General features: G+C 40.4%; 3 protein-coding genes across 4 annotated transcripts in view; 1 reads left to right on the top strand and 2 right to left on the bottom strand.

Annotated features, from left to right (window-relative positions):
• The window catches only part of ds (dachsous cadherin-related 1), a 248,825-nt gene that overhangs the window by 209,496 nt on the left and 24,552 nt on the right, over positions 1–14,777 (bottom strand). The window lies entirely within an intron of this gene.
• The window catches only part of Pkg21D (Protein kinase, cGMP-dependent at 21D), a 41,599-nt gene that overhangs the window by 2,280 nt on the left and 24,542 nt on the right, over positions 1–14,777 (bottom strand). The window contains exons 1-2 of one of the 2 annotated variants that reach the window (XM_064683577.1): positions 4,223–4,507; positions 387–763 (exon numbers count right to left, since the gene is read on the bottom strand). In XM_064683577.1, coding sequence (XP_064539647.1) covers positions 387–763; positions 4,223–4,360 — 515 coding nt within the window. In that variant the 5' untranslated portion in view covers positions 4,361–4,507. Of the gene's footprint in view, positions 1–386; positions 764–4,222; positions 4,508–14,777 lie in introns of those variants that run through there. The other variant, XM_064683576.1, reaches the window with a different exon arrangement.
• Positions 8,216–13,243, top strand: LOC135429288 (uncharacterized). Its single transcript, XM_064683554.1, has 4 exons — positions 8,216–8,527; positions 10,540–10,638; positions 11,928–12,156; positions 12,226–13,243. Exons 2-4 carry the CDS (start codon positions 10,622–10,624, stop codon positions 12,985–12,987), a joined length of 1,008 nt encoding a protein of 335 aa, XP_064539624.1. The 5' UTR covers positions 8,216–8,527; positions 10,540–10,621; the 3' UTR covers positions 12,988–13,243.

The raw sequence follows: 14,777 nt of genomic DNA, 5'->3' as shown, positions 1-14,777 counted from the left end.
TGCGGCTTAAAGAGACTTTTGCGGAAGGAAGATACGGGTTCACAGCTCATTTTCACCTGTCCAGCTCTATGCGTAACTAGACGCCCTTTTCTTGGAAACTATTTTCTTTTGGACTTATCGGATCTCTTCAAGCAAAGTCCCAAAGTAGACTTCATCCGTGACTAGTCGTAAAGCTGAGTCCTTCATTTATTTTTCCTTTGTTCTCTGGGAAGCGGAATTTGGAGGCTAAGCTCCAGTCGAGGGCGACTAGTTAAATGTTTCTTGCGGGTACCAATTGAATGCATGTTGGGCGGACTTGAAGCTTAACCTAAATCTCTGCTGATCCATGGCTACAGCCCTCGATTGATACGCAACTGCTCGCAGAAGTTGTCTAAAGGTCGGCTCACCTGAAATCCTTCTCATATTTTGGTATGGTTGTGCTGTAGGATTGCTGTTTGGACTGCACAGAGCTTTCGGCAGATACACCCTGTTTTTTTATGGCCGCCAGCAGCGGCTTTGGACGCAGCTCCACAGGCGTCGCCACATCCTTTTGTAATGCATTTCCCGCTGCTGTTTCTGTTGGTGCTGTTGATGTTGTTGCTGTTGAGTCCTGGCTTAGCGCCTGCGGTTCGAGCACTGTGCTGGCGGCCGGCCTCACCAGACCGCAGGCGCTGCAGACATCCTCTTGCTCTCGACTGCTGCTCACCACGTCACACTGTTCCGGCGGCTGTTGTTGCTGGCTGGACAAGCTCACATGATTGTTGGTGGTTTGCTGCAGCACACTCTGCATGGAATCAAACGGAATGACAATTGAAAGGCGTCGATTAATCAATTCGACAGCCAATTGAGCGTTCAATTAGCGACACATGTGATGCAGCCGAAACTCAATTTCAAGCCAACAGCCAATAACCCCGACCATGCCACAAAGTGCGGAGGGCTGGGCACGACCTTCGCCTAAAGTGGGCCAACCGTTGTTTTGTCCGTCAACTTATCTTACACGCCGCGCAAATAGCATGCAAAAATTGACCCCAAAATGAAAAAAGGCGTAAAGATAAGACTGCCAAAATCTGAACACGGCTCGTACAGATACATATATATATATATATATATAAATAGCCGAAAAAAACTAGATAAGCCAAAAGTCGCGACACCCTGGCATTCCCCTGGCTAAACACACACATTTTTGTGCTACAAATTATTTACATAAAAATTAGCAATTCAAAAATTGTCTGCATACCCTATAAACGCAAGGGAACAAAGGGTATATTGCTTAAGCCGTGTTTTCTTATTGTTGAGTGTCTCCTGAACAACGAAGATCCGAGTTTGAATCCCGACCTAATGTTAACATATTCCAACGGCGACGCGACCGGCTGCTTACAGGGCACCTGATAGTCGAGCACCCCTGCACCTACTACATTTGAACTATTTTTATATTTTATTATTTTGTTCATTTTTGTGGCATTTGCTTTATTCTCTTCTGGAGCGCGCGTGCTGGCGCCCGTCGAAAGTATGGAATATAGCATGGTATTTATTTACACCAAACAAACACACAGAGCGCACACAGCTCGGCGGAAGAGGGAGGGCTGACTTTGGGGGGAGAGGTAAACGCACGACGCGACGTCCAGCTGAAGTCGGACTCGCAGACGCAGTCAAAGCTAAAGCCGATGGTGATCCGGCAATTAGCAGCGCACAGCAGCAAATCCCGCAAACGAATCTGTATCTGTATCTTTATCTCCAGCTCTGTATCTGCATCTGTATCTGTATCTGGCTGTGGTCTCTCTGCGAACTAAGCGCGCAACTTTTGCTCTTTGCGCGACGGCGCTTTGAAAATCTCACGAAGAAGTGCTAATCGCTTAGCTCAATAAAAACGCTTTACAATTCAAATACACACGCACACACATATACACACGCACACTAACACAAGCTACGGCAGCTACGATGAGCAATGCCAAATGCTGTTCAAGTACAAAATTAACAAGAAAGCACCGCCAGCCCAGTGAGGCCGAAGATGAAATACCCTTTTGAGAAAGTAGATTTCCATTAATAAAACTTAAACTATTCTGAGACTGGAAGAAATTACTCGCGCTTGTTATCGTCAAATGAAAATTGTTGAAACCGAGATTTTCAAATATAAGTAACACAACATGTATACTTTTTTTTAGCGGGTTTGAACCCTAAGCTTTGTGCCTAATGTAGCGACCCTTCGCCTAGCTCAATAGAAAGAATAGTTGACAAAACAATCAGAACAAAAGAATAATTTAAACTATTATTTTTTTATTATTATTCTTGCTTTGTTTACTGTGAATATTTAACAAACCAAATATGTAGAGAAAACAATATTTGCTTGATTTGAACCGGCGACCTCTCGCTTGTCAGTCCGACGCTTAGAAACTCAAGATTTCAGAGGATGATTATGCTCTGTCTTTAAACGACAGTTCACATAAGAGTTTCAAATTGAGACAGAAACTTTTTATGCTCTATCTTAGAGCGATAGTTCACATAACAGTTCCGAATAGAGACATACAAACTGTTATATGGTTATGCCCAGTTTTAAGAAAAAGCCTCAAAGCTGAGATACTAAATTGACATAACTGTGAGCACTGAGCAGTCATATATTTGTATACCTTATGGGCCTATAAATCTCCACTTCAAGACGTTACATATTTCACTACAGAATTATAATACCCCGCGCAGTCGAGAGTCTATTCTCTCTCGTGCCCAAACAGAACCCAACTGAATCCAACTGAATGATAGCCACAAGCTGCTAGACTAGATATCACCGGACTGTTGCAAGGCCATAGGGCAGGGGTATCTATATAATATCTAATGTTGTCTGCTGTCTATTAGATAGTATCTAATATCTGGTGCTTAGCTGCGGCTGCTGCCGTGCTTGAGATAACGACATGCGACGCAATTGATGATATGAGAGTGTGCAAGCAATTCAGATACTTTTCTGTATCTATACAAATTAGTCGAAAACAAGAGAGAAAAAAACAAAAACAAAACGCGAGCAATTGTTGCTGCTGGTGTTACCGTGCCGTTATCTGCGGAGCGACAACAATAAACAAACAAAACAAACGGCAAACAAAACAAACAAACGATGCACAATGACTTGGGACATCTGCCCCCCATTTGGAAAGGGCAGCGCTTCTCCAGGTGACCTAGACTGAAGTAGTTCTCCAGCCAGTTCTCCAGCAACCCAAGTAGTTTTCTGTATGGCTTTCTATATATTCTTTGTAAGTGTTTCTTCGCTTTTAGTTTTTGTTGCTGAAACTTTATGACTTCAATTTTTATTGCACTGATTCTTTTTCCTGCAGTTGTTGCCCAAGTCTCTTGTATTCGTTTTGTTGTTTCATTCAAGTTTTCTATTAGTTCGAATCGAGTGCTTCTCGCAGCTAACTCAATGCAAGCTTATTATATTTCCGCTTATTTACACTTCTCTGGAAATGGCTCTCAGCTCCCACGTCAATCCCTAATACTAATGATGCCTTTGTGGGCCGTAGACCGTATTGGTTTCCTGGTAGCTTATTAATAGTTCCCTGGCAATTCCTTGTCGCGTTCACATCATGAGTTTATGTAGTTCCTAATGTCCAATTAGTTATTAGCGAATTGCTTGCTTCAACAAGTCTCATATTGTTCTACTACATGCCTAGTCATTCCCTTAAAGTACGCTAGTGGTCCTCTTTTAATTCCCCAGTAATTTATACAATTATTTTTAAATTCCCTACTAATGTCCCTCATAAATCTCGCTTATTTCCCTTGTAGTTGCTATTCAGTGCCCCATCACTTCTTTAGTAGTTCCCTAGTTGTTCTTTAGTAGCTCCTTAGTGGTTTATTATGAGCTCCCAAGTAGTTCCATTTGAAATCCTTTTTAGTTCTCTTCTAGCTATCTAGTAGTTCCCTGTTACACTCGCATCTTCAGCTTGTGTATTTTCCCATGCTTTAATTGTATTTTTCACTAGTATTTTCACTATTTCAATAAATCCCTAAAATAAATATTCACTAGTTCCTTAGTAGTTCCCTAGCGATTTCTTGCCGCGCTTACTTTTTCAACTAGTTTATATCCCGATTCCCAGTTCCAATTTTACGGCTTGCCTTGTCTTTAACAATGCCCTAGTTCTCTAGTGATTCGCCCCTTCTATCTCATTAGTTCCATAGTTCGCTAGTAATTCGTCGTGTCTCAGTACTTCCCTAGTTCGTTCCATTTGGTTTTCTGGATGGCTTTCGCGCCATCGTCTCTCACCTTTAACTTGTGAATTTCCCGGTGCAATTTGATTAACTCGTTCTCCTTTTCGCGCAGCTGCTCCTTCAGCGTGTGCACCTCACTTTTCAGACTGCTGACGATCGCATCTCGTTCCCGATCATCGATTGTGTCGACCATGTCAGCTGCTCTCTGTAATCAACGTATCGTTCGATATCGAATCCCAATTAACAGCTGGATGTCCCATTCAGGCAGCCATGCACGAGTGTATCTATTTGTTAGCTATCCGACTCGTATCGCTTTCGCATGCGTTTCGACAACGACTGCCGGCTGTTGACTGCCGAATTCATTAGCCGATCGACGCGGCGTATGTGTGATTTGCCAAGAGACCGAGCAAAAGAGACAGAGAGCAAGCCGAAAGAGAGCGCCATGAAGAGAGTGTGCAAATGTGCGAAACCAAGAGAACTGAGCGTTCGCTATCAGCTAAAGATAGTTACAGCGAGATAACTAAAGGGGTTGGGCGAATCCCATTTAATTTGCCCACTAATAAACTGATAATAATAGCAAGTGCAGAAATGCTAGACTAGTAAATGCCCTGTAACTAGGGTTGAGCTCTAAAGGTACTATGCACATTAGCGTTGAGTAACAAATCGATTAATATCTATTATAGCTATCGATAGTCAAAAGGCAACGTAATCGATACTAACGATTGATTCATATCTTATCCTAAGGCTATTTAAATCAAAATTATAAAGTATTATAAGAAATAAAATCAGACAGTAGTATTATTAAAAAACAAAAAAACAGCTCGACTCTAAGATACCCTATAACCATGACTAAAGCACCCCTGCACAGTACAAATATTCTATTTAAACAGATTGATAAAAATCTAGGATTTTTCTCACAAAATTGACAATGCAAAACGATTATTTATTGAGATCGATATTTATCAATCTGACCGACCGATGTGGGTTATCGATAAATCGAAATAAACTTGAGCTTTACTAATGCTACATTTAATGCCTCCAAATCTCTAAATATTAGAGCCCAACTTTAGGTTTCCCCTTGTGGCAGCGGATTTTTAAAGCGAACAGGGTATAGGAACAATAATCAGCGCAATAACAACAAGAACAACAGCGGCATAAACAAATGCAGAAGCAGCGCAGTAGCTTCTTTTGTGCTTTCGCATTAAAACAAAACTGCGAGACAAAAGCTGAGCGTAATTTGATGATGACAGCTACGCTGGTTAATGGTTAGGGATGGGTTGCTCTGGGTTAGGTTGAGGTTGGGGTGGAACAGGGCAAAGCCGGGCACAAAGCGTAAAAATACGAAATGAAAATGAAAATGGCAGCGCAGATGTGAAAATGAAAGCTAAACGAGGCGCGGGCCAACAAACAGCCAGAAATAAAATTGCTTTACAGCCATAATAGAATTATAGTGCCCAACTATGAAGGCGGCGACTGGAGATGGACCGCAACACGGTTGCCGAGGACACAGCAGCACAGCGCGTCGATGGGTGGAGGGGGGAACGGTGGAATAAAAAGAAGAAGAAACATTGCTGCTAAAAGCAAGTGAAATAAAATGCCAGCATGCCAAACGGCAAGGCAAGGACACTGATTTGCTGGCGGCAATGGCAGCAACCGGAGCATCGCTTCATCCGCTTCGCGGTGGCCCACATTTAATGTGGCCATATCTGCGGGCTGAACGGGGTAACGGGTGGGCGGGCGGGTGGTGGCTAACAGAAGCAGACAGTGATATATGTGGGCGGTGAGTGCGTGCCAGCTAAGAAAAATGCTATTGCGATTTGTGGGACGTGACAACATGGAAAAATCTTTAGGCGCCTAAAGGCTGGCAAAGGATTAGCCAACGACACACACGGCGTATGCGTAATGATGCAGCAAATGATCTATTACAAAGAGAGAGGGGGAGAGTGACAGAGAGGGGGGAGAGAGAAAGAGAGAGAGGGAGGGGCAGAGGGAGCCTGATGGAGCCAAAATATTGTATTTCGTAATTTAATGGAGCTCCGACTTGAAAGACTCCTTCAAAAAACTTTGACACTTGAGCGCCAAAAGCTGCGATAATAATCTACAGCAAAAATGTAATGAATGAGCCACGCCTAACCCACCTTCCAATACCGCCCTCAATCCCCATCCTCACCCCCCTCCATCCATGAAGCAGGAGAGCGAACTAATTGCCCCAGGGACATGTCGCATTACTTTAAACGTCAATCTGCAGGGCGACTAATTAATGAACGCTAATTTGAACTATGCCCCGAGCCGAGGTAATAACAGTTTACTGAGCTTGCCGAGCTATCATAAAAAGTCTGTGGCACATTAAGTGCAGGATGCTGTAATGCAAGGATTTGTTGGTCATAGAAGCGCCGAAGCCGAAATACATAGATAACTAGCAGAGTTTGGCAGCGAGTACTTGTTTGCGTAGTACTCATAACTACTCATTTGACTGGGCTTGAGTACTCGCCAGTAAATTTGCGAGAAATTCCCAACTACTCAAATAATTGGTAATGTACTAGGTAAACTACTTCTATGGTTGGGAATTAGTATATTTGTGAGGGCTTCTACTCAAAGAATTTGGAATTTTCAGTCAAAGACAAGAAACAAAATTTGAGTTTGGTTAGCAATCTTTTAAAGTAATTTGCATAACTTTAAATTGATTGAGTCAATTAATTGATTTAGTTTAATTGATTGAGCACTTTAAATATATCGAAAAAAGAGCTATATGCATGATTTATTGTTTTGCGTATTACTCGTACAACTCATACATTTTGTACTCATTAATACTCAAATTCCTTTTGGGAGGCACGCTAAACTACTCTAATAAATGAGTTTGACTACAATGAGTAACTTTCGACTCATATAAAAGGTAATGAGTAATAAATAAACAAAACTAATCTTATTATATCCGTGTCTGTTTTTCGAGTATATATGCTATGCATACTCTTTTTGACAGACTACTCATAAGTACGCTTTTGAATCTCCAATCATGCATTTGCGCTTCGGGCACTCATTGCATATGTCTGATATAACGAAGCAAAGCAGACCTTCAATTACAAAGGCAAATCCTGGTCATGGCAATCAGTCTAACGGGCTAACAGGATTTGTTCACCAATATTTACATAATAAATATTGCATGTCAGTGACAAGATGAGAAACAAGCTGAGGTACAGAAGCCCCACCCAGACCACAGGCCATAGCTATCGTCACAGCCATAGCCATCTCCATATCCATTTGCGCTTTGCATTCCATTCCATGCGCTGTCACTGGCATATGCCAGAAATGTCATGCACTAGCGGGAGACGAATCAGGGAACTGAGCGGAAGATAAGTGTGATAAGTGCCTCACACAAACACACACATACACAAAATACAGGCAAAGACAATAAAGGAACAAGTAAGAGAGTGCTCTAGTCGAGGGTACCCGATGATAAAATACCCTGCACCCGGCGCGGAGAGGAACATGCGGATGCAACATACCTTCTTTCTTCTATTCATGCTTTGGAAACGTTTATCGAGAATAATATCGTCCGATAGTTTAGAGAAAGAAATCGGTTTTGATAAAAGAAATCGGTATTTAATGAAGAAATTGATATTTCTCAAAGAAATCGACATATCTCGAACACTTGAATATTTCTTGAAGAAATCAATACTTATCGAAGTTATAAATATTTATCGATTACGGAACAAATATGAAAGACATAGCCAGGTAAAGTTAGGCTCACATCAGATCCTTTGGTTCTTTCCGAATTTATATATTTAATGGGGTCAGAGATGCTTCCATCTGAGTGTTCCATACACTAACAAAACTTTTTTTTTAACTTTTTCAGTGGGTACAGGGTATAGGAATGCCCAAAGGAATGCGCATACATGCATAAAAGGTGGCAAATCAAGTGACAAACTATGGTTATGAGTTTATAAGTTTTTTTTTTTTTTTTTGGTTTTTCTGTTATTCTACAGCCCTATCATATTCATATATGTAAACGAGAGCTTAGGCAGGCTTTGACAAATTCCACAGTCAGAACACAAACAGTTTCAATTGTCTCAACCTAACAGTAGGATAGATATTACACAATAATTTTACAAAAATATAGCAACGATTTTCTATATATTTTGTAATTTAGAGGGAGGGAGACATATGCAAGGAAAGGCTCAAGACGCAAGACTTAAGGATTTCGTCACGCACACTAAACGAAACCCGTTTTAAGTAGGTGAGCAAGAAATTCCGCAGCTGCAGCCGCAACCCTTAAGCCTGGCGGGCCTTAACCTAAGCGTTAGCTCAAGCCGCCGGGATACCAAGGAGCTGGACAGGATAAGGCGAAACAGACAGTGAGCAGGTACGCACAAAATCCGTCTGACATTCGTATAGTTCTTCAATTAAAATCCCGACGCACTTCAAATCCAACGCCACAAAGTCCTCTCACGCATTGTTCACACAGGTGTAAGGCTGTGCAGGGCGGGCGGTAAAAAATGCACGCCTGGGATTAATTCCAGACAGACAGCCAGCCAATAGCTGGCCTCCAATCCGGCCTCAATCCTCCGGCATTATACCACCAACACCAACACCACTCTCTCCACCAGCGCCACCTGTGCCGTGTGCTGCTCATTCATTTTCGGGCTTTTGCTGTTTTATGCTCGGAAGTCGGTATCTCTTTTATTGCCTCCTGTCGTGCCCTTTGTCATACGCTTTCCCCGTGCGGAGCAGACAAACTTTTCACGTTTCACGAGAGAAGTTAAGGCAATCAAGATATGACTTCGAGTGTATTTCGCACAAGTGGACTATACGTATTTGTATACCGACTGTGCATCGAATTTTACGACTTTCAATCGACACAAATCAGCGAGAAGATTTATCGAAATGAACCACTTGAAATACTATATACAATTACAATATACTGCCACTACAGTCTCCGTTTCTGTCAATGAAAACTTTTTCGTACTTTTTTTTTATAGTCTCATTGAAGCAGACACTAGAGTTTTCACGTAGTATTAGTATAAATTTATGATCAGAAGGACGAGCTGGAAAGGTACATCAGATATATAACAGATATATCTAAGTTTATGTAAAATGATCTCTCAGTTAAACTATATTAAAAATGAATATGGGCAATATAGTCTAGTATAGGAAATATCTTACATCAGATTACTGTGACTAAGAGAGAAATTATAGGGGTAGGGTATATATTGGTTTATATATTATATCGCCCCATAAAATATGGATCAAAAAGATTTAAAAATATTAAAAATTGTATGCCAACTTACTCGACCAAACTTGATTATCTTTTAAAGATAAAATCTAACTCAGAAAGCAGAATTTCCATTCTATTGCGAAAAATGCGAAAAAAATATTGTTCCAAATGATTCTAACTAATTTTCATTATTAGTAAGAACAAGCTACGGCTTGGTCGGTAGTAAATGAGGTCGAAAGTTCAATTTCATACTTATGTTCGATGGCATAGTGAAATAAAATATATGTGCTGTTGATGGAAAACTGTTTTAGAAAACTCATGTTTTCTAAGATCTTTGTAATATATAGTTTTCACCGATTTTTATAAAGCTTTACCTAGGTTTGGGAAATGGGTACATAACTGTAATAGGCAAATTTTACTTTCTTTTTTGCTTCGGATCGGGCCTAAAAATTATAATCGGGTACTAAATTAATCTATTAATAAAGAATTTAATTAATATATATAAATTAGAACATACGGGGAAGGCAAGGTCAGATAATATCCGCTTAATAAATAAACAAATAAATAATTAACCAAAAATAAAACATACGATTCAGCCAAAAGCGGGAAGTATAAGCTTTAATAATGAATAAATTATATTAAATTAACAAATTAAAACAAAAATAAATTATCTACTTCAGCTATATTAAATAACTGTATAACAAATTATAGAGCCAAGATTTTGGATATTATTATTTATCCATATATGTGCTCTCACAAATTCCAGTCAATTTATAGTAATTGCCAGCAAGGGTATTAATTCTTCGGCAAACTCAAAATAAGAAATTGCCTGCCTCTTTTCTTTGTTGAAATTCTTTTACTTTTGTTTTTTTTTTGTGCTCGCTTTTTTTTGTGCTTTTGTGTGTTGCAAGATAAATAGTAACACGTTTGCTTTGGCTGCCCAAGCTCGGGCAGCATTTTAGCCGTTGCCCTGCCACGGTCAAAGCCAATCTCAATGGCCATAAACCCAGCTGATATCAGCGGGACATACATCATGTGGCGGCCAGTTGAATAATTCAATGGGCAATGCTTGAATGAGGCGGCTAATTTTCGTTATTTTCCTAACATGCAACATGGTTTTATTTTATACAAACACACTAACTATAATCTCTTTTCACTAGATAAGTAGCTGAGCCGCAGTAAAGTCAAGCAGACTTGTGTTATACACTAACCGGGAGGTTTTTTTTATAGATATTTTATGTCATGGACAAAAAACTGAGGTAAGTTGCAAACTTTTCACACTTTTCATTTGATTTTCTTTTTGCCCGCGGCTAGAAGGAGGTCTCACGCTTTCGCTTTGCCCCCCCCCCCCCCCCTCTGTCACCACTCTTTCTCTCCCTCCTCAAACTTTTACTCTTTGTGATTTTCTGTTGCAAATAGATTTAGATTTTTGCCTTTCATGATGGTTGTGGACTGACTGCTGGTTTCTGGACTGGATGTGCTGCTGGCTGTGCATGTTTTTGAAGTTTTGCAAATTGCCAGGCACACTCACACACGCACACACACATATGCATATGTGTGGACAATGATAGATTAGCTGTGTGAGTGTGTGTGTGCCCTTAGCTTTCCCTTCATATTTTTCTAGCTCTCACATTCTCAGTCAGAAAACTTCAATTGGCAGTTCCAACAAATTTCTTGCAACAAAATTAAACTGTAATTGAAAAAGTCAATTAAAAAGTTTCGCATTTTGCCGCTCAATGAGGGCCAGCGCAAGACTTGACAGAGATAGAGATAGTTAGCCAGAGGGAGATAGACTTGGACACTTTCTCCTTTTCTTATTTTTTTTTGGCTTTTGCCTTATTTTAGGAATTTTGTACAGCGATTTTTGTTGCCCGGAACTTGGCAAATTGCCAATTAGCGTTAAGTTTTCATAGCCGTAACTGATTTTAAACAAGTTTCGAAACGGTTATGAATTAATTTCATGGCAAACAATTCACTCGCCAAATTGCACAAATGTTTATATAGGTTAAGGTTAGGGTTTGCGTTGGTTGAGTTTAGGAATTGTTTTTATAGCGTTTTTTTAGTTTTGGCTTAATTATTTAATGGCGTATCGATTTAGAGTCCATGCTTCATATTAGATATGTAAAAATAATAAAGTTCTTCTTTCGATAAACAAATAAATAATTATGAAATTGTTTTTTCGATTATTAGATTCGATAAGTCGATAAATCGATGTATTAATATCTCTCGTTATATCAGATCTAGTTTTAAAATTATATCTTTAATAAAATATATTAATTACTCGTATTATCCTTTATAATTTCTGAATAATCGTTTTTAGATGTTTTCTTAACCTCAATCAATAGCATTTCGATTGTCCTGATAAACATATATCGATAAACTTTATTTTTTGCTTTCCCAATCCCATTTATCGACTTTAGAAAGTACAAAAACGTTCAAAATCAGTTATCGATGATACAATATGTATTTTTACACCCAATTCCTATTTGATACATTTGTTCCTGCTTGCCTAATAGAATAATATAATATAGTATAATTTTCCATGCAGCTTACAGGACTATGATGCATTCTATAAGAGTGCCCTGTTGGCCCGTCAACATGTCTATTTGAATGTACCGAATACAATTGGTAGATTGGATGAATACCAGCAGATATGTCGAGTGTGCGGCTGCCCCAACGATGGTCATTTTGTTGATCTGGATAAGTATCAGGAGTTCGAGTTCGAGCCTTCGATATGCAGCTACCGTATGCTCTTTCAGCGCGCCTCGTTGCAGTTTGTAAGTGTCCAGAGCATAAAATCAGTTAAGGAGTATATATATAAATTGAGAATTTCCCTTAACCAACAGCAATTCCATACCATGCCCGATCTGCCGGCCTGCATTTGCGGCACGTGCGCGTACAAGGCGAAAATATTTTTTCTGCTCACGCGTCAGTTTCTGATCGGGCAGCAGGTAATGCGCGGAGCCGTCACCGATTTTTACCGGGATAACTATGGCATCGAGCCGCCCGAGCAGATGGAGGATCTCCTGCAGCTACGCAAGCAGCTGGCACTCATACCCAAAGGCAGAACAGCGCCCTTTAAGGCAAAAACCAACAAGGAACTGATCAGAGCCTGCGGCGGCAAGCGTCCAGACAAATTGAAGCGTTCAGCTTCCGAGGATAGTCGCTTAAATGCAGTAACTGGTACTTTTAATATGCGTGCGAATGACCAGCCGAGCAATATGACAAGTCGCCGCAAACCCAACATGAATTGTCAGCTGACACGATCAACTGTCAATTTGCGACATCAGCCGAACAAGAGTCCCAGTCCAGTTAAGAAGGTGCCGCCCATCCAACAGGGATCAGTCATAGCAGTGCCGCGCATTCAGACGCAACGCAGGGAACGAAATGTGACCCTTAGGGGAAGCGGGCAAACGGAATGCATTGTAACTCCGCGGGTGACAGCTAAATTCGGTCGGATCGAGGAGCCGCTTCATAAAACTCATGTAGCACATACCAAATTACCGGAGATCTGTAAAGCGGAGGTTGCAGCACAAAAACCAAATGTGCCGCCATCGAAGGCTCAGTTGCAGAAAAAGCTTCAGGATCGACGGAAACAATGGCGTTAAATCTGACCCGGCTTTATTCTAATCGATCGCAGTTTCAATTCATATTTTCTTTTCTTTTTTTTTTTGGGTGAGTTGTAGTGTTGTTCGGCTTGGATTTCGATTTAAACCATCTTGAAATTATTCACTTTTAAATTCACGTATTTCACCAATTTGTGAGGGTTGCCGCAGCGCTGAACCAGAAACAAAGCGAGGCACCAAAATAGGTCAAAATAAATATAAACTGTTAAAGCCAAAGAACACGTTAAATTTCTAGGAATTGTGAGATATACAAATATTGTACATATAGTACATATATATCGATTATTGAAAATCGATAGCGAAACCCATTCAAATGGTTTTCTCAAATTCGTTTCTATATATGTGTATTTTGCGATGTATCGAATCTTCGAGCCTACATCGTTGCCGTGATCGATTACCTGCCAATACAATATTGGCATATCGATCAAGCATACTCTAGTTGAATCGAAACGTGGAGGTGATATCGATGTTACCTGGCTATACAATTTGCATTCATTCATTTTCATTCATAGTCACAAAGTAAAACAAGTTAAATGAAATCGTGCTTTAAGTAAAAGATAGAGATAAAAATGTTTTAACTGAATTAATCGAAAGGCTTGCATTTTATCGAAATATCAAATCTGGCCACTCCTTAAACGATCAACCCTAAAGATACTATAGGGAGACTATCGGAGACTATAGATATACTTTCACAACTATCGATATTGCTCATTCGATTATTTGTTGCCAATATCCCGAACCTTCTTGCCGACTATTCAAAAACTATCGGCACTATTATTATTATTACAGCACTGAAAGACCGAACATAACAGGAAATTTTACGAATTGTTCAACTCATCGAATCTTAATAGAATCTTAAAAGGCTAGAAAAGAGTGATCAACTAGAAGATACCCTGCAAACTGTTAGTCCTTAAAATAAGATATGTATTCTCCTTTCTTGAGATAAATGACTTGAAGAACTCCGCTTTTGATGCAGAGAGAGAACATTTCTTAATAGAGAGGTAAAGGCATTTCTTCTGCGTGCTGAACACATTTTCATAACCTCAAATCAGCCCCTATTTGCCATTTGTAATGTGTAGCCTTAGCCTTTGGCGTTCGACTTTTGCAAATACAAAACTAAAACTCGTTGCAGTAACAAACAAACAAGAAGTTTCTTTGACAGGCGGAAGTACAAACTAAGATGGATTCGTTGCTGGCCTTGCTCCTCCAACCCCCCTATCCCCTGTCCAACGACGAACCAACCGACCGTATTTAAAAATGCAACAAGCGAACGCAACTGAATGGAAATGTTTTCTGTTTTTTTGTTCGGTTTGTGCTTTGAGATCGGGGGCCCAAAATCGATAGAAAGCAACACAACACATGAGGAAGAAAAAACAGGCACTGCGAATATTCACAGCACACTGTGGGTCAAAAAGTGTTGGCATTTCGTAGTATGAGGCGTTCCTCTATGGAGCTGTGTGTGGGGGAAGGGGAGGGGGTGGATTGGATGCGAGGAATAACGCCAGCCAAAAATGCCAAACAAATTGATTGGAATCGAAAACGTAACGCAAACGAAAACGATTCATATGATTGACTAGCTGACTGATGGACGCCGGACAATATGATGAAGGCGACCCGTACGAGGAGCAGCATATGAAGTTCAGTTCGATTGGAACGGATGGCATCTGATATTTGGCATGGATTGCATGCTTTTAAGCGCAGCACCTGCCAAGCCAGCCAACGGCTTGTGCCAACCGTACAATATATGCTCACGAATGCATGGGGCACAGAAA

The sequence above is a fragment of the Drosophila montana genome, unplaced genomic scaffold (genome assembly GCF_035044405.1).
Source record: "Drosophila montana isolate Dmon_TW-CO22-7 unplaced genomic scaffold, ASM3504440v1 contig_2626_1, whole genome shotgun sequence".
NCBI classification, from domain to species: Eukaryota; Metazoa; Arthropoda; class Insecta; order Diptera; family Drosophilidae; genus Drosophila; species Drosophila montana.
This window is presented reverse-complemented; position numbering and strand designations above follow the sequence as displayed.

Bases quoted from the DNA above. Each gene is read 5' to 3' on its own strand.
- LOC135429288 (XM_064683554.1), top strand. The intron at 12,157-12,225 runs GTAAGTGTCCAG...CTTAACCAACAG, and splicing joins AGCGCGCCTCGTTGCAGTTT to CAATTCCATACCATGCCCGA.